An 18,143-nucleotide genomic window follows, 5' to 3' on the forward strand; every position below is an offset into this window, starting at 1 on the left:
CTTAGGTTAGGAAAGTGGGTGGCAAAAAAATCTGGTTGTCTTTGCTTAAGGCCAGTTGCCCAACAAACTCCTGGGCAACAAAATCCGAATTGACAATTTCATAGGGTTGCTACCACGAATAAGATCTCTGATAAATAATGTGCAGTTGTACAGTACGTACTATAACATAATGTGTTATAACTGAGGGGACGTTAACCTGTTCCTTCCTTTAACATTTAAATGCCCCTAATTACTCCTCTGAGTGCCTGCTGCAAGTAATAGCTTGGCCATGTTCAGAATGTTGTTGTTAAAAGTTTGTAATGGATATCTGGAGCGAGTTTAGCTTGATCACGTCCGTACACTTTACTGAACAAACCAAAGAGTGATAATAAGCCTGCCTGAAATCTTTGAAAAGGAAACCAGTATGTTTTACATTCTTAAATAATATTTCAGTAGCTTACCTAGATAAAAATATCCACTTGAAATGGAAATAAGTTTAGAATTTCACATTGTAATACAAAAAAAGTAGTCTGTCTGTGCATAACCTGTGAGAATTTCATCAATTACTTTCTAAAATCTTTTGCTAAGATGTTTATTAAGAGCAAGCCCAAATCTATATTATTTTTAATGGCTGAAACACTGCCAACTCTCCCTGTACTGTTTTGCTCTTACGGTCTTGCTGTTGTCAGAAGTGGCCATCCTCAGGGTTTATTTTCATTTTGCAGACCAGAAAAGAGGTTTGGAGACTAGGCTAGATGTGTCTCAGTAGGGTTTATTAACTTGTAACTTTAACTTTAAATGACTTTTAAAGATGTTGCATCCTTTTATTATAAAGACGGCTTTTAAAAAAGGCACTTGTTCAGGCATGTTGTAATTTAATCTGGACTTAATTACTTTTGCAGCTTGTTAAATGTAGTTGCAAAAAAAAAAAGTAGACACCTGTACATTGGCTACAACCGAAGTTTTGCTGATAATTAATTATGATGCATGATGTGCTGTATCACTTACATTTGCCGCCAAAGGGGGTCTTTAGTTGTATCATCCCGTCTTTTGCATCACCTTCTTTAGGTGATGCTCAAAGCATGGTCTGATGAAATGGTTAAGTTCCTTACTTACTGTGTTACTAATTAATGACTTTTAGTGTTAGTTTCACAGTTGGTGCCAAACGTTTTCAGTGACTTGCAACTCCCTTTGCTCATTGAGAAAGAATTTGTCTTAGAACACTAGTAAGCAAAGAGTTTAGGTATGGACAATTGCTAAAAAGATTATTCAGTGTAACATTTAACGCAGTATTTTATGGCCACTATATGTAATTATTTGTAGTGCATAAAATGGACACATTAGAAATATTTTTCTGTGTATAGTGTCAAGCACGTTTAGGAATGCTTTTTTCATATCTATTGATAAAAAATATCTATAGCAACATTTGAGGTTTTCATCTCTGTCTGGATTTTTATTGGATGAACATAAACTCTCTTCTCTAATATTGTTTCCATATTGATTTTCCTAACCGATCTCTTTCTTAAGAAATGTATCTCAAAGATAAGTGAAGTCTTGCACTGCATCCAATTCCAAATCTCTGTTGGGCTTGCTCTGTATATTTTCATAATTTCTTCACCTTCTCTGGCTTGGTCAGTTAGTGGGCTGTCTCCTGTCTTCAGACTAATCTGAATGCCAGCTCAACTCTTTAAGTCTGCAACAGGACAATAAATCAGAGAACTGAAACCAGCATTTTTTTTGGTAATAGTGTGTTTGGATAAATGCCTTTAACTATCTGTTTGAAAGCCATCTTCCACAGGTTTAGTTGAGTTTAGTGTTTGTTTTATTTCTGTCTTTAAAAGAGATGACCAACTGGACAGCAAGTTAGGTCATTTTTATTGTTCATCTTATGCAGTCTTTTGTTATTAAACTGGATGCATCAGATTAGCTTTAAGAATTACCTTATGTGCACATTAGATGGTGCTTATAAATATCTACACTTTGGAACATGCAATCACTTTGTCAAACTCTCATACTCATTTGGGTTCCATTGTCCATTTAGTTTTGCCAGCTGTTAATACTCTTCTGGTCCTTAAGGGTTTTCAGGCAATTTCAGTAAATCCTCATCTTAAGCACTCATCAAGCCTCTCTGAATAGCTCCTCCTATTAGACTGTCCATTAGACTGTGCCTAGAGATTGTACTTCTAGCAATTTTCTGTTTTTTCTCTCCTAAAAATGCTGCAAATCAAGTCTCATTGCTCTTTGTTGAATGGTTCATTAACAAAATTGTGCCTAATCGGCCTACAATCTGACCACCTTGCACTCAGCCCATTATGCCAGTTTCAGACCAATATTTAAACTGATTTCATGTGGTAAATGAAGCTGTACTTAAACTTTGGACATTGGGAATTAAGACTAAGGTACTTGTGAAACCATCAGATGGGTTGATTATGGCTGAAGATTTAGCATTTTTAATTAAAAGACCTTTGTCTAGGTTAAATTGTACCTTACGGTTTTGGTCAGTCAGCTGAGTAGCCCATTTCTTGTTTGCTATGTGCCACAGGCTAGGAAATAATTGTTGGATTTCTCAGGACTAATGCTGAAGAATATTAATCCTCAAGTTTTTTTTTATGGCAGGGGTTACAGAGTTATAATTGTTTGCTTTTCTAACTGACAGTGCTGCATAATAAAAATGAGAAATCCATGCATCCTTTAGAAAGCTGAACTGAACAGCAAAAGCAGAAGAAGAATCTCCTCTCTGACAGCATCCAGGTCTGATGGTGAAGTTAGGCTGCACTGGGCTGTTGTACTTCCCATCTACAGTATGTGAATAAGTGTGTATCCAGTATACTTTGAGAAGAGAAATATTATTTTACAATACTGCTGAGCAGGTGAAACCTAAAACCTGAAGTTAAAATAGTCTACATGTAATGTAACCTTGATTACTATCAAATAATAAAATGAGGCGGATATGATATGCATATTGTCTTTATTTCAGGATGCAGTTTCTTGCCTGGGACATGGTTAATGTCTGTATGGTACATTTAAAGGAAGATTGTTGCCAGAGTGCAAATTCTTGGATCAAAGGTGACAACCTTTGGTTTGGTTATTGAGCTCATACATGAAAGAATGGCTTGAAGGTACTTGAAATTCTGTTTTCCCCTTAGCAAAATATTAATGCCAGACACTTTGACGTTTCGTCTTTCTCTTGGGCTGTGTGAATGAAAGGGATAGATTATAGAAGACACTATCCTCTCTTTTCACAAAGGCATGCTGTCTTTCAGGCCAGTGGCTAGTCAGAATGTGCAAAGGGCCCAAGAATAGTAAGTCATAAGTGTGTCTGTGCATCATTGGAGGTGAGATTCCTCCTGTTTCTGACACTTGGGTTACCCTGGCCTTGTGGATCACTCAGGCAGTGTGCACAGGCCCTAGGGGAGAGGGATTGTGTGTGTTGCAAACAGAGTTTGATCACTCCCCTTGGCACACTGAGTATAGTCTATTTATATGTTTTGACTCTTACAGTAGTACAGAGTATTGGTGAACTGTTACTTGAGCTACGCAAAATGAAGCCTATGTTATCATGTCTAAATAAAATTGAAAAAAAAAACTGTCATAGGGGTCATTTCATGGTGTCACATGAATAATATACCTATTATTTTTAGATATACCTTTTAGCTGATTCTATGAAAATGACTAGGTTCAGAAATTTGTGTATATGATAGACTATAAGAGATATTAAGTGCAACTAAAAATGCGTTTTGCTGTTCTCCTTTGGAAGTGTGTTTTGAGTCAGGTGTGTTTATATTCAGGTAGTTTGAATATCCTAGGTACATTTGTTTTTTAATATGTAAAGTAACCCAAATGCATTCTGCAGTGGATTTGAAGACAGACTGGTTTGGTTGTTTGACTTGAACTTACAGGTTCACTGAATTTGTGAATCAGCAACCAATCCAATTTATAAACAGAGTTGGCTATTGCCAGATGCACCTATGAATTGTGTTTGAAAGACTTGCACTTATAACTGAAGATCATTACTTTTAGCAACGAGGGGTTGGGATCATGAGTAAAAAAGAACAGTAATTAAATAAAAATGAACGGGAGAATATTACACAAATTCATTATTAATAATAATTATTAAAAACAAATTAAACAATATTTTAATGCTACCTTACTACTTATGTCTTCTAACTGCAGTTTAAATGTGAAAATATGCAAAAATCGGGCCTATAGACATGCTTGTTCAGCAAGCTTTCTTGTATTATACATGACATACATTGTATTCATACATGCATTCGTTTGTTTTTGTTTGCTTCTGTGAGCAAATTAAGATGTTATGTAAGAGATAAGCAACACAAAGTTGCTGAAATCTACCCTGTGTTTTCGACACAAGAACTGTGGTTCGGTATAACACGAGTACAACCCCTGGACATCTTAGTTCAATCGCATGACTAATCAGCTTTCCAGACATTCAAGAACTATGGGTTATTTAAGCATCATGGTGGCATTCCTCCCCCTTATTGCTTATAAAGGATCGCATGAACCTTTTTTCACAGTCCACATTAGTGCTGGACAGTATTTTGGGATTTACAAGATACAAAGATCTCGAGACTTCCTAAACTATTGGTGTTCTTATTAAGCAGAGTGTTTTCCAGCAACCGTTTAAAACGGGAAACATTCTCTGTACAGGTCCCTCATCTGTGAATGACTAAACTAAGATTAGAACTGACCATCAGTTAACTCCAATGGGCTCTTTAACATGCAGTCTTGTGGGGAGCTAAATGCATGTTGGTCCTGCCTGAGAACAGAGCGATGCTGAAATATTGGATATTGAAATTAATCTTCGACTCTCAAGGGTGAAATGACTCCATCTAAGCTCTCCCCTTTCAGCCAGTATCTACAATTCATCATTCCTCTGAAGACGACATGTGCAGAAACTTATCCCCCCACTCTTGTTTTTACTTATCAGTTTAAATAACTAAGTCACCAGCTATGTGTAAAGCATCACATGGGATGTGAGATTATTTGTGAGCTAAGGATATAATTCATTGATCACTGAAATGTCTGTACTTGGCAAAAAAGGTTTATTAAAATTTGCTTAGGCTGGGTTTATTTTGTAGATTTGCTGTCAACAAAAGTCATGGTTCATTGGATAGCCATTGCTGTAGCTTCTGCTATGGGACCTTGTCTCTTATTGACCTCAGAGTAAATGTTTCTGTCTTTGATGAACTGCACCTGAGATAAAGATCTTGTAAATGCAACATTTGTGGACATACCCAGTTTTAGAAGTATATTTTCTATGTACATTTATTTTAAAGAACCTAACTTTTTATTAGTTGAGCCTGCAACTTTTTGTTTCACAGCATTCAAGTTTTTAATTAAGTTTGGAAGACATTTTAAGAATATTTCAGTTCTGAGTTCCTGTTAGAAAGATAAAGGAAGTCAGGTCAGTGAAGCGACCATAGGTGGGCCTTTCATATTTTAGAAAAGGTTGTGCTTTTCCTGTGTTTCACTGCCTCTTTTAGGTTCCTTACAGTGGTACTGACCGCATTGTGGTGGTCTGACAGAAAAAAGGGAAAAAGCAATCTGTTTCCCTTTTCACAAAGCAAAGGAAAAGTACACTCCTTCTTCACATTTTACTCACAAAGCTTTGGAACTCTAACCTTTTGTTTCCCGATTAAATGTCAGAGTCCTTAGTGTTATTAGCTATTAGAAAAAAAAAAAAACACTTGTATCTCAAATTTTAAAATTCCTTATCTGGCCTTAAATAAAGATATCCAAAAGAAATAATTAGGTGGCAAAGTAAACAGTTTTTACCTCAGCAGTGTTAGCCAAGACTATACAGTACACCATATGCAAAATATTCTTGTAACATGCACTGTGTCGTAAGATTATTTTAAAAACATAAAGGATACTGGGTGGAGCAGGAGTGTAGCTTGTACTAGTGTATGCCTTGGTAGGGCTGGAATTAAAGGTGAGATTAAACAGGTGTGTCAGACAAATAATGACAGGAAATTGTCAATTTTTTACTTAGAGCCTCACCATCAGCATTTTTGTGCATTTGCTGTGGTATTTCATTTTCAGTCAGTCTTTATCTATAGATATGTTTTTAAAAAGAGAGAAGATTGGCAATGAGTTGGTGGAGTAGGCTGGGTAATAGTCGGTCAGGGTCCACAGCGGCTACTGTGACTTACTGGGATCTTGCAGGCTTGCACAGGGAAAAACACCAGTAGGGCTGTCTCTCATGTACTATGCAGCATGAAATGACAGGGCGGCATTGTCACTCTTCCCATGCACTGCTGAGTTGTAGCCGTAAGCCGAAAATTAAAATAACTGACGATTAAAAAATGGAGGGGAAACTTGTATCATACACAGTTTATTGGCGATTTCAAATAAAAACAAAAACATCACTTTTCTGTACTACCTCACTATGGATGTACAAACTATTGATCAGCTGCTCTTATCACTATGACCGCTGTACAGTACCAGCAAAGAAGTAGTGTGGAGTGTGTCTGGTTTCCTCTGAAGACACATGCTGTATAGCATTCAGCTGTCTTTCACAGGGTGAGTCCTAAAGTGCCTACAGCAGAGGTATAGTCATCAATTGGAGGAGTGCTGCATCTCTCACTGCCATCACTGCAAGCTCACAGGCACAAGACAAATGACAGTGCTTGCTGAAAGCAAGGATGCCCAGGCTGACTTAAGCCAAGCCAGTCCTGTCAGGGCTCGGCCACTTGCTCGCCGCTGATTGGGGATCCTGGCCACAGTCGCTAATGAGATGGAACAGATTAGTGCTGGCAGTGTCTAGACTCCATGGCTCAAGTGATACTTTGTATGAGGTTTTACTGCTTGAGTCACTCCAGAGACCCCAGGCTTCATATTTTCAGCTTTGTGAATACATTGCTGTAAGCATTCTATCTCAAGCAGTGTCTTATAATGCTGACATGCTATACTCAGAATGTGAATAGATGAAGACATATTCTTTGTAAAGATGCAATGTGACCTAGAAGATGTTTTGTGCAGTGTCTGCAACATTTCCAAATTCTCTGGTTCTGGTGTTTATCCTGAAACATGTTATTCTGGACTGCGTGTTACAACCAAGTAACACATACTGTAATTGTGCTTGCTGTCACCTCCTATCCTTTTTAAAAACTAGTTTACTAAAGCTGAATACTTGAATGTAATAGGCTTATCCTCTCACCAAAAGGAAGCTGTTTATTATCAGTCACTAAAAAAAAAACTGAACTTAATTATCCAATTGTGAAACATATTTGTTTAAGGAGAGACATGAGTACATAAATGCCATGAAGCACAAAGACAAATATTTATGGTAAATACACTACTTTGAGCTACTTTGTTTCAGAACAGCATTCCTTATTGGGAAATCTTTCTCCTTCCAGTTGTGGCTCAAGGGTTAAAAGAGCTCTGTGAAGTCACATTGTTCAGGGCTGCTGGTAAACAAAGACACTGTGTGTTGGGTACAGGGTCAGCATTTCTTGCAAATATTTTTCTTTAAAACCGAACGCCCACAATGGTGCATGTTTGAGACGGATCTAACCCCATGGAAGACCCAGAGAGCTTTTCAAATTGGTGGTTTCTGTCTGCTTCCTAAAGAAAAGAAAGTCCTTGTGCAACATAAAGCACTCAAAGCTCATTTTGTTTCACATTGCAAACCTCTCAAAAGATTTTCACTTGTTGTAGCTGTGCTCCAGAAAGGTCATTGTTCATGAGTACAAGACTTTCATTTTTAAGGGTATGCTAATGTGATTACTGTAAAAAGTAATGTATTAAAAAATCAGCACAGTGCCTTAATTGCTACAACAATTTGTTCTGGAATGCTAAAACCCATTAAAACCTGGTTTTGTTTAATGCAAACTTTAGCACTAAAAGCTGTATCATTCTCAATGTATTTGAACAACATTTGCACTGATGAGGACTTTGTCCATATTAAGACACTTTGAAGAGCTTACTTTAGTCATGGGATTTTAATATGGGCTTTATCTTGTTTTATTTGAGTGATTAATCTCAAGTATCAGTGGATACTCATATTGTCACATCTGTAGGGGATTTAAATAGGACGTTCTTACTGCCTACAACAAAATTATGGCATAATATTCACAAGATGGCTATTTTTCTGTTGGTGCATGATTTGTTTCTTTATAGATGTGCATTGCAGAAATTATGTGGTCAAGTTGTGCAACTTTCCTTCTGACGTCTAGCTTGAAGCTTAAAAGAGAGAAAGAGCATTAAAAAGGGAGTTGGAGTGGTTTCTGCCAGCTCCCATCACCTCAGCTTGACCTTTGTTTCAGGTTTACGATGATAGGATGTCTGCTGTAGTTCTTTTGTTTCTGGTTTAAATTCAAAATTAGTCAGTTTTTCTCTATTTCTTTAACTTTGCCCGAAGTTTGTGTTTGATTCAGCAGCATGTGCCCCAAGACTGTGTGTGTCAGGTGTTTTTTAAGATACTTTACTGGATTGTATGATCTGTTGATCTGTTTCTATACAGGATGGTAAATGTTCATTGAATCTCATGAGAGCCAAAAAACTGGAGGGACTTACATGTCTTTTGATTTGACCGTGTCAGATTGTAAAGCTGTCATGCATGTTTTCATTTAAAATGTGGTTTCTTTCTTTCTTACTTCCTTCATAACAGGCAGTCTTGTTTGCTCATAGTTCTATGGTTCTAGTCTGGTTCATTTTTTTTTCTCTTCTTACTTCATCTCAGGATGTTTGTGACTTGGAAATCTATGCTTTTCAGGGGAGATGATGATAAGTCTGTTGAAGCCCGGTGCTAATATTGTTGCTCATTCTCCTCTTTGCCTCTCATTCATAAATGTTATCAGCGTTTCCTGTTGAAATTTTGTATGCTGTTCTCTTTTCCTTTTGCATTGGCATGTCGGTAGCTGTAGTACATTGTTCAACTGCGAAAATACCTACAGTGTATAGCCTTTTAGGGAATAATAATTTAGGTCGAAATTCAATTTTTTAAAGGGGAACTGCAACGCCATTTTTATATTTTGGAGTAAGAAGGAATCAGCATTGATGAGTGCATTTCAAATCACGATTGAAGTAAAATGTACACGGTGACTTCTAAAACCTCCAATTTACATAATAAAATAGACCAAATTCCAGGTATGCACAGTGCCATATTCTGTGATTCAGAACAAGGCAACAAAACTTCCGGTGATGTGAAAAGGACGATTACATTGTAAACAAGCAAGCTTGTGAATACATCGCTTTTAATCCAATAGAAATATTGCTCTCGATTTCGAGACGGTTTTGCAGACAACTACAACTTTCTTGTTAGCTCTGCCTGCAGGTCACGTTGGAACATTCCTGCGATTAAATACCTGCTGTACAACCTGTACTTATTCACTCATACATCACGTTGCATTAGTCACTACAGTGACTAGCGACTCTTTTTTGTTTTAGCAGTGTTCTAGTTCTGCTCTGCTGTGCTTGTGTTTGGTGTGGCCCAAGTCTGTCTGTGAAAAACTGCAGTGAGCACTAGAGGTCATCTGTTCTGGAACAATACAGGGAAATGTCAGGGAGGACACCGATAGTGCAAATGCTCTGTTCTCCCAAGAAACAGGCCTTTCCATTCTTTAGCAAGTAGTATCCCCCCTGTTGAAACAACATTGAAAGCAAACAACCACAGACTGCTGAAAGAACTTTGAATCCGCATTTGTTGAATCCATGTGTATTGGCGTTTTACTTTTTTTCCTGTTTTCCAGTTCCACTTTTTTTCTTTTGATTGAAAACAGCGTAGGGGAAGATGTCTGTAGGCATTCCCACCCATAAGCATTTGCATAGCAATATAGTTTGTGGGTTTCTTGCTTTTTTACATGAAGGACACAACACCAAGTGTGGTGGCAAAGCTCTAGTGAACAGGTGTCATTTTTTGAAAATGTTCTTATTAGTTGCATTTAGCCATGGTGCTCTTTTTTATTCCAGCATTAGTAGGATTTTCCTTTTTGTTATGTATTCCATTGTTCCCACAAACACCATTTGAAATGTAGCACCAGGAAGGTTATTATAGGTCACCAGTCTTCAATTCTAGTCCCGAAGGGCCTAAATCTGCAGGTTTTACTTTTAACTCACTTTTTAGCAGCCTAAGCAGCTCATTCTTGGCTTCACTTGGGTAATTTACCTGCCCATTTCTACTCCTGCCCTTCAAGGCTGGAGCTGAAGACTTTGTGTCTTATCTCTTATGGATTTGTCCCAACAGTCCCTGGCAAGAGAGAGCCTTCCATCTTGAATTAACAAGCCAACTTGGTTCTGTTTTTGTAAACCTTTTGTCGTATACTATGGTTTGTAAATAACAAGTTCCCTTGTAATACTTATACAGTATGCAGAGCACATGATGGCATTAGGTTATAATCCATATACTATGCAGGTGGCTTAAATCTGTAGAAGAAACAGCCACAGTTATGCTATTGTTCTCTGAAAGGTTTGGAGCTGATTCCTGGGGTACCTGGGCAGTATTAACATTATAATTATTTTGTCTGATCAATAGAGTGGGTTTTTACAAGTATTATGTTCTATTTCTAAATAATCCACAGAAGAGTCATTACAACCTAATTTTGTGAGAATATAGTATTTTGAACTCCACTCCTGAACCTAATACGTAAGGACTAATTTATGTTGTAGTTTGTTTTATTCTATTTGGAACATATACACAATTTTAAGACATTTACAATAAACATGCAATGCAACTAGATTGCATTGCAACATTAAGAAAAAATGAAATGCTATGGAATTTTTATGGAGCGACCCTATCAGCCCGTACAACTGTTCTTTACTTAGCTTTGACACAAAGGTTACTTTTACTCCCTTTGTGTAAAGGAAGAAAGCAATATAATAGTTTAACCAGTATAATCATTATAAAATGATTTTGAGCTTTTTTAATTTTATATAACTCAACACTAACTTTCTAATTATTTAATCAGAATCCCTTTTCACAATTACTCCAGGAAAAATGTACTCTTCATCACTGCTATTTTAGGTGGTGGATCTTAAAAGATACCCCATTGTGAAGGTGAGGGTTTAACCTTGAATGTGTCAAGATTGAGTGCTTGGGTTCTCAGAGGCCTCCCCAGGCTCAGACAGGCCTTGCTTGAGCAACTTCATGTTGCTGCCAAATATGTGACTTTGAAGAGCTAAAGACCAATTTTTCTTTGCTTGATATGTTGACAGTCAAAGTTCATAGTCGTTGCAAGTCAACAATAGCTGTTTTGACAAGCTACAAGTATGAATTATTTTCTTTGTGTGTGAAAGAGAGCGACGGACCTTTTGAGACCTGAGTTGTGACCCATGGAAAAAACTCCCTTAAAGAGAAACATCTGAAAAATAACCTTTTCAAAAGAGTGGTGGATTGGCCGCTGTTGGAAAAAGGAGATGACATTAAGGTTTAAAAAAACAGCAAAGAGAGGAAGGGGGTTTAGGAAGCTCAGAAGGGTGTGAAGTTTGAAGTGGGTGTGCATCCTAAACCCAGTGTTATGCCTGTGACTTCTGTATCCTGGAGTCATGCAGGTGCACTGAATGTAAACAAAACACACCAGTTCTTTTTTAGAGTTCTTTGTCTTTTTATTTCAAACAGGTTTATTTTGCTTTAAAATAAAATAATAACTCTGGTGTGTTCAACAGTACTGTTGCCTTTAAAGGCTACAGAAGAGTGGATGTTGTTTCCATGGTAATATGGGGCAGCTAGCAGTGGTAGACATGTTGTAAAATAGACTGACTGAGCTATGCACTTCTTTGTTTAATGTGATTTTGAAGAAGTTTGAAAAATTGTCTCACTGTGCGAAGTTTGGCCTGTGTACAGTTAAACAAAACATTACATTTTGTTATGTAGCAGAAGATGAATATACAGAAAATATTCAATTTTTCCAGTTTATATTGGTTTCAGTTTGTAATGTTTTTGTCTACAGTAATATTTTTTTTTGTTTTATGCTCTAGATCAGGGGTTCCCAACCTTTTTTGTCAGCTGAACCCCTTCAACCCAAATTTATTTGCCTCAAGTACCCCATTGAGATTTCAATTAAATCAAACTTTTCAAGAAATGTAGATAAATGCTACAGCAACCCTTTTAACATGCTTCTATTCACTTTGTAAAATATTACTATTACTTCTGTTGTTTTTCTTATTCTTATTATTACATTGTTATTAATTAAGAGGACTATATAATTTGACATTGACGTTTCCATCATAATTTCATAACCCCCCTGCAGTACCATCATGAACCCCTAGGGGTTCAAGAACCTCTAGTTGGGAAAACCTGCTCTAGATGACTAGAAACCATTTCTTGCATGTTATAGCACGGTAAGAATTTTAAGCGAAAATATGTGGGTTTGATTTCTTATACTGTACAACAACCAAATATCAGTTTGGTTCATAACTACAGGAATTCGAACACTCAGCATGATCTTGATGCTCAGATAATTCCTGATGCAAGGGTTTTTGGCTATCAGGGCACAAGAGAAGGATGAAGTCTATGTTGATTTGCTGGTTGGTTGGTGGAATTGTGTTATCACATAGATTGCCAGTGATTAAGGTTTTGTGGGTCGGCCAAATTTGCAGTCAATTACACACTAACATGCAGCATAACGGTGATAGGTATTGAATGGTTAGGCTTGATACCACAAATGAGTTTGTTAAGTATTGTTTATAGCAAATGACCTGTTTAAAGAAAATATTCACATTTGAGATCTCTGATATTAAAAGCAGCTGCATTGTCTAAATATGGTAACCAACATGTTGCTGAGACAATATATTTAATGTCAATATCTTTCTTTTGTATTGATTCGATGAAACCTGGTTACTGTGTCAGTCATTGAAAAAGGGGCATCCTGTGATGACCATATTGATTTCAAGACAAGACTTAGAAGAAAGCATGTGAGAGTGATTTGTTTCTTTCGAATTGTAATGCTCAAGAGGAAACGCAATAAAATATGCTGACCACAGTAAAAAAAAAATGTCGTAGAACCAAAAAAAGTGTTACCCTATGACCTGCAGAGCTTGTTCCTACGTTTGTCATTTAGGACCCAGGCCTGCATAGACTTTTTTTAGGGTTATGTTTCTCTTATATTTGTACTTGTTTATATGTCTGCGTTTTATAATTCAATGTGTATTATACTTGTGTTTGATCTTGAAACTATTTCTTATGCAATAAAATAAGCACACAGCATTTATTGTGATCCACGCATTTAGATTCTGTATTCATGCATACATAATTTTCTTTTGTATAGAACTCTTTATTGAGAAAATGTTGTGCAATTTCCACTGTTTCAAGGTTGTAGATAGTTTACTTATTTACGGTGCTTTCTACCTACATGCAAAAATTATGATTCTATGTCTTGATAGGAAAGAATACTGAGCAAGACCATTTTTTATGTAGATACAAGTTTCAGCTTATACTGTGTCATTTCAAACAAGCACAGCATTGTGTGGACTGTCCTAGATATTTTTAAGCTTGCATTAAAGGGGGGAAGGGGTCAAGGCTCTCTGACAGTAGACAGTAGAGGATGTTTTTTTTTGTGAAAAACAAAAACGACATGGAGTCTCTGAACAGGAAGATGCTTACTGATAAAGGATTTGAAGCAATGCCCAAAATAATATCTGCTCTGTGGTGAGTGCCCTCTACCACTATTTCAATAGGTGACTTCCTGTTGTAAGTACAGTATTGCATACAGAATAAAAATAATACACATTTAGAAGTGAAAAAGGCTGATATTCGCGTGTTGTTTTTACTCACAATTATGGTAAATAAATTAAAAAAAATTGTACACAATAATGTCTCTAAAAAACAGAATTCTTAAATGTGGGTAAGCAATATCTTTTCACCTTTATCACTAATGACAAATTCTGTGAATTTCCAGGGAGCTTGGACTTGAGATCAGCTTGTTTGTGGTCTGCTGGGTTGTGTGTCAAACAGGTCAGGACCAGGGCTCAGTGCAGTAGCTGTGCGCTCGGACAGCCCTTCCCTTGTGCTGCTGCTCCCAAACGTGGGCTTGTACAGTGAGGGAGTGTTATAAAAGACCCTATTCTGGCTCTTGCTGTGCTCTCGTCTCTTGTTTTCCTGGTGCCTGTCATAGCTTTGAACTTTGCATGCAATGCCTCTGCATGCCTCCCTGGAAGTCTCCCCTCCCTGACTGGAAGGAGTCTCGGCTGGGATCGGACGCAGGTGAACGAGCTCCTGTTTAACCGCAGCCCGTGGCAACTTGCACGCTGCTGGATGTAAAGGAACGAGCATTCGATGAACTCAGGATAACATGCTCCGGAGGAAAAAAAGGGTAAAACGGGGGAAAAAAAAGGCAAAACAAAAAGGGGCTGTGGAGAAGGGAGAGAATCTGGCACTTCTCAATATTTCTGTGCATGTTTGTTTCTTTAACAGAATAGAGGAATGCCAAATATGGTGGCCTCCATTGAGTGTTTTAATCAACTAAGACTCATTAAGAAAATATTAGGAGATTAATGGGCAAAACAGCTGTTGATGTTCTGGTCCTCTGAGGACACGATTCAACAACTTTATTGTATGTATCTACTTATTAATGGGAAAGAACTTGGATATAAACTTGGGGCTTGTTTTATAATAAAAGCAAGAAATAAAGAAATTAATGCAGTTATCTTGCTTCTGCATCTGGGAAACTGGCACTTGCATTCCCCTGGCACTTTACGTGTGTGGGCAGTTTGACTGTGCAATTAGCAGGAGTTGAATCCAGTTCATCGTGTTTTATTTACTCTGTGAGTCTGCCTGTTCAGTTTAAAATGAATAAAAGAGGGAAAAAATAATTTTTTTAATTTGTTTATATTCATTCTTAAAGAAACAAGTGATTTTCATTTTTATTTAAATGGCTTTACATGGAAGCATAACTAACTGTTGAGCGTGGAAGTGGATATTCTGTGGGTAGAAAACTGTTGCCTGTTCTGGTGTTGCCTGTGCCGGTTACAGAGTCTCAGATAATGTTCCTGTCTCAAGCCCAGTGGTCCTTTGTCATTCTCTGTTGTTGTACAAATACTGAGTGCCAGCCAAGAGCAGATACGTCAAGCTCCTCTCAATGCTAAGTCTGACAGGCCATCTGTGCCATAAATAGGCTATCTGCGTAAGGGATCACTGTTCCAAACTCAGTGGGCCTGTGGTGGCATCCCATGTAGATTCATGCTTCATCATTACAGCTGAATTTTATTTTTGGTGTCAGCTTCATTATCTGTTTTACAGCAAGTTAATTCTGTATTAGAAGGAAAAGGGATGGAATCAGATAGAATCAGTATATAAAGAGAAGTACTTTTTAAGTAGTGCACTTAGATATAATTCATTTTGCCATTGGCTTTCAGTAAAAGTGGATTTTGAGTCCAATGGCCGTAGTAGCAGCTTTGAAAATCCTGCAATCAAGTAGCTTTGACGTTACACTTCTTCTTCAAACATACATCCTGAAAGGAGCTGTATCACAAGAAGCAGGGTCTCTTTTAAACAAGCCATATATGCTGATGTTTTGTATAAACACAATAAACTAGTTCTTTGTGCTATGGAGAAAATATTATTTTGGCATCGTCTCTACTAGTGCACAAACCTTGGTCCATTTTGTTTTGGTGTTGTTGCCTCAGGGTGTTGCCAGGGAATCCATTTAGAATGTACACAGTTAGAAGGTGTTTTCTGTTGCCATGCAGTTTGTTGCTGTGGTTTTGGCGGAGAAGGAGAAGGGGTTTTAATTGACAAAAACCCCTTTTGAATGCGTCATGAAGCATTTCAAATCTCTGTTGATGAAAGGGGGACTTCTGCAATTGATGAAAATATTAACCTAATCAATGCAACTGACAGTTACTATGCAGTATGACCTTGATTTAACAAAGTAACATCTGTTGTCCAAACACTATTGTCCCTCCACAGAAAGGACTAAATGATGGCACTTCATTTTGTCAAAGGTTGGTTGACAACCCATTTGATGACCAAGCTAACTAGCTATTTTAGCTAACTATCCTTCTCTATAAGCTTCTGGTTTTTGCAAGCAAGCTGAAGGAAGCATTTCACAGTAACAGTGTATTGTCAGATTTTAACTGGAGTAGCAGTGATTTACTCCCCACAGAACTTACTTTAATTCAGTTATTTTTGCTGGAGTGGGCTAGCTCCAGTATTTTACATGAAAAAGAGGTCATCCACAAGTTAGACCATTTCTTTTCACACCTTGCACATTATACTGTATTTGAAAATTTAAGAATTGAAATAAAAAGGAATTCAATTATTTTCAGTATGTCTAGTAAAGAGTAGAAAGGTTATGGAAAATGTGAAATTATTCATAGACTCTGAACAAAGATAAGGGTTGTTGCATTTTAACTTATACCCAGCTATAGTCCTTGAATTGGCATGATGATAAATCTTATTTTTTTATTTTAGGGTTAAGAAATACCATGTATAATGTCAAATATTCTTATCTAGTGATTAATACTATTTTTTTCTTAGGTGTTTTTCTATGATTCATATAAGAATTTTTGTGCAGCCATTTTACTTCAACAGAAGTTTCTTTCAACCCATACAGTAATAGTAAAAAGGTGAAAACACACAACAGAAGGAGGAGTTTGTAGTTAAGTAATGACTGCGTTTTTGAGATTTGCTTTCTTCAACACCAGACACACTAATGTTCATCACCTACTGATGTCCTGAGTTGAAAGAAACTTGAGTCGTCAGACTGAACTGAGTTCGGCAGTAGATTCTCTGAGCATTAGTATATATTGCCGTGCTGTTCAGGTTTATCTTCAACCCACTTCCGGTATAGTTTTTGCTGTATTTTCTCTTGCATATAGTAGCACCAGTTTTTTTCCTATGAGCGAAGGAAATGGGTAGTTTTTGTGTCCTGTTGTAGCTTTAAAGATGTCCGATTGACAAAGCAGAAGATTTTAGCAATGGTTGAAGAAAAGATGGGTACCTGTTGGAGTCAAACTAAGGTGAATTTGATATCAGTGTGTTTTAAAAAACTGCATATTAGATTGTTGGTGGTGGTTGTGGTTCTTTTTTAAATCTGCTCAAAATCAGTCAAGCTACATTCTGATCTCCCATAAAGAACTTCTCTCTGGCTTTGAGGCTTATTAGTGAGGGTTTGTGTCTTTAGATAATTTGATATTGATGTGTTTATTAAATTTCTCTTGTGAGATCAACCAGGAGGTGATTCAGAAAATTGTTAGCATGATGCAACCTTGTGAGCTGAAGGATAATGTTACTTTAAGCTAAGCTTGGAATTAAATCACTGGTCTACTTGTCCCTGATTCTGAGTTAATTTGGCTTTCTTTTGTCACAGATTTTAGTTATACTTAAACTATAAATTAGATATTCATCAAGTGCTGTGGATTATCTTTTTATTGATCTTTTACAATAATCAAAAGATTTGATGTAAAAGTTTTTTTCATCATTATGTTTATCAATGGGGTTGACCTTTTGTGCGGTCCTGTTTCTTGCAGTCGGGTTTGTGAAAGGAGTTTTTATTTTGTTGTTAGTGTTGTTTATCAAGTGCCATGATTTATAATGGCAACTGTTGTCATCAGGGACCTTGTGACAGATCCCTGTTATGTGAAATTCTCGTGAATAACATTTTATCATTTTGATGGTAATCAATTAGCATGCCGATTTTTTTTATTTTAGGATGTGCCTGGTTTCTTCCTTGCGTCTACTGTAATTGACTTGTTCTCAGGTGACCTCTCCAGACAAAAGAAATATTGTCTGAATGCTTAACTGATCAATACCTTATGCTCTTTGCAAAATGTTTTTAAGGCTATCTGATCGCAGTTTGTTGTCCAAGGACCAGTATCCATCTAGGACTGATATATGTCACTTGTTACATTATTTGATGATTAGTGATATCATTAGTGATATCACTGTACAGGCATTTTTGTGATATCATTATCCTTCACAATTTGCATACATAACACCAGTAAAAAGCATATTTTCTAAATGTAAATTAAAAGGAAAATGTTAGACTTGCAGATCACATCACTGCAAACCACTTCCCGTCTGATAATAAGACAGTGTTTCCTGTCCTCAAAGATGAGTTAACAACATCCAGATAAAAGTAAACTGCTTACCTATTCCTCCTGGACCAGAAATACATTGATTATTTTGTTCTGCTTTTACAAGTGCAGTTTGAGTTCTTTTACAATGCAGTTCAAGACTGCGAGTCTCTTGCTAAAAAGCTCTAAATGAG

The 18,143-nt window shown here is 37.0% G+C and overlaps 1 protein-coding gene across 26 annotated transcripts in view; it reads left to right on the forward strand.

Moving 5' to 3' along the window:
- The window catches only part of fnbp1b (formin binding protein 1b), a 113,223-nt gene that overhangs the window by 16,561 nt on the left and 78,519 nt on the right, over nucleotides 1-18,143 (forward strand). For 10 of the 26 annotated variants that reach the window (XM_069183359.1, XM_069183365.1, XM_069183366.1 and 7 more), the window contains exon 1: nucleotides 16,791-16,893. The exons of 1 other annotated variant lie outside the window; for it this stretch is intronic. In XM_069183359.1, coding sequence (XP_069039460.1) covers nucleotides 16,852-16,893 — 42 coding nt within the window. In that variant the 5' untranslated portion in view covers nucleotides 16,791-16,851. Of the gene's footprint in view, nucleotides 1-14,111; nucleotides 14,247-16,789; nucleotides 16,894-18,143 lie in introns of those variants that run through there. 15 more of the 26 variants (XM_069183370.1, XM_069183372.1, XM_069183373.1 and 12 more) reach the window with 4 other exon arrangements.

This window comes from Lepisosteus oculatus, chromosome 24 (assembly GCF_040954835.1).
Source record: "Lepisosteus oculatus isolate fLepOcu1 chromosome 24, fLepOcu1.hap2, whole genome shotgun sequence".
NCBI lineage: Eukaryota > Metazoa > Chordata > Actinopteri > Semionotiformes > Lepisosteidae > Lepisosteus > Lepisosteus oculatus.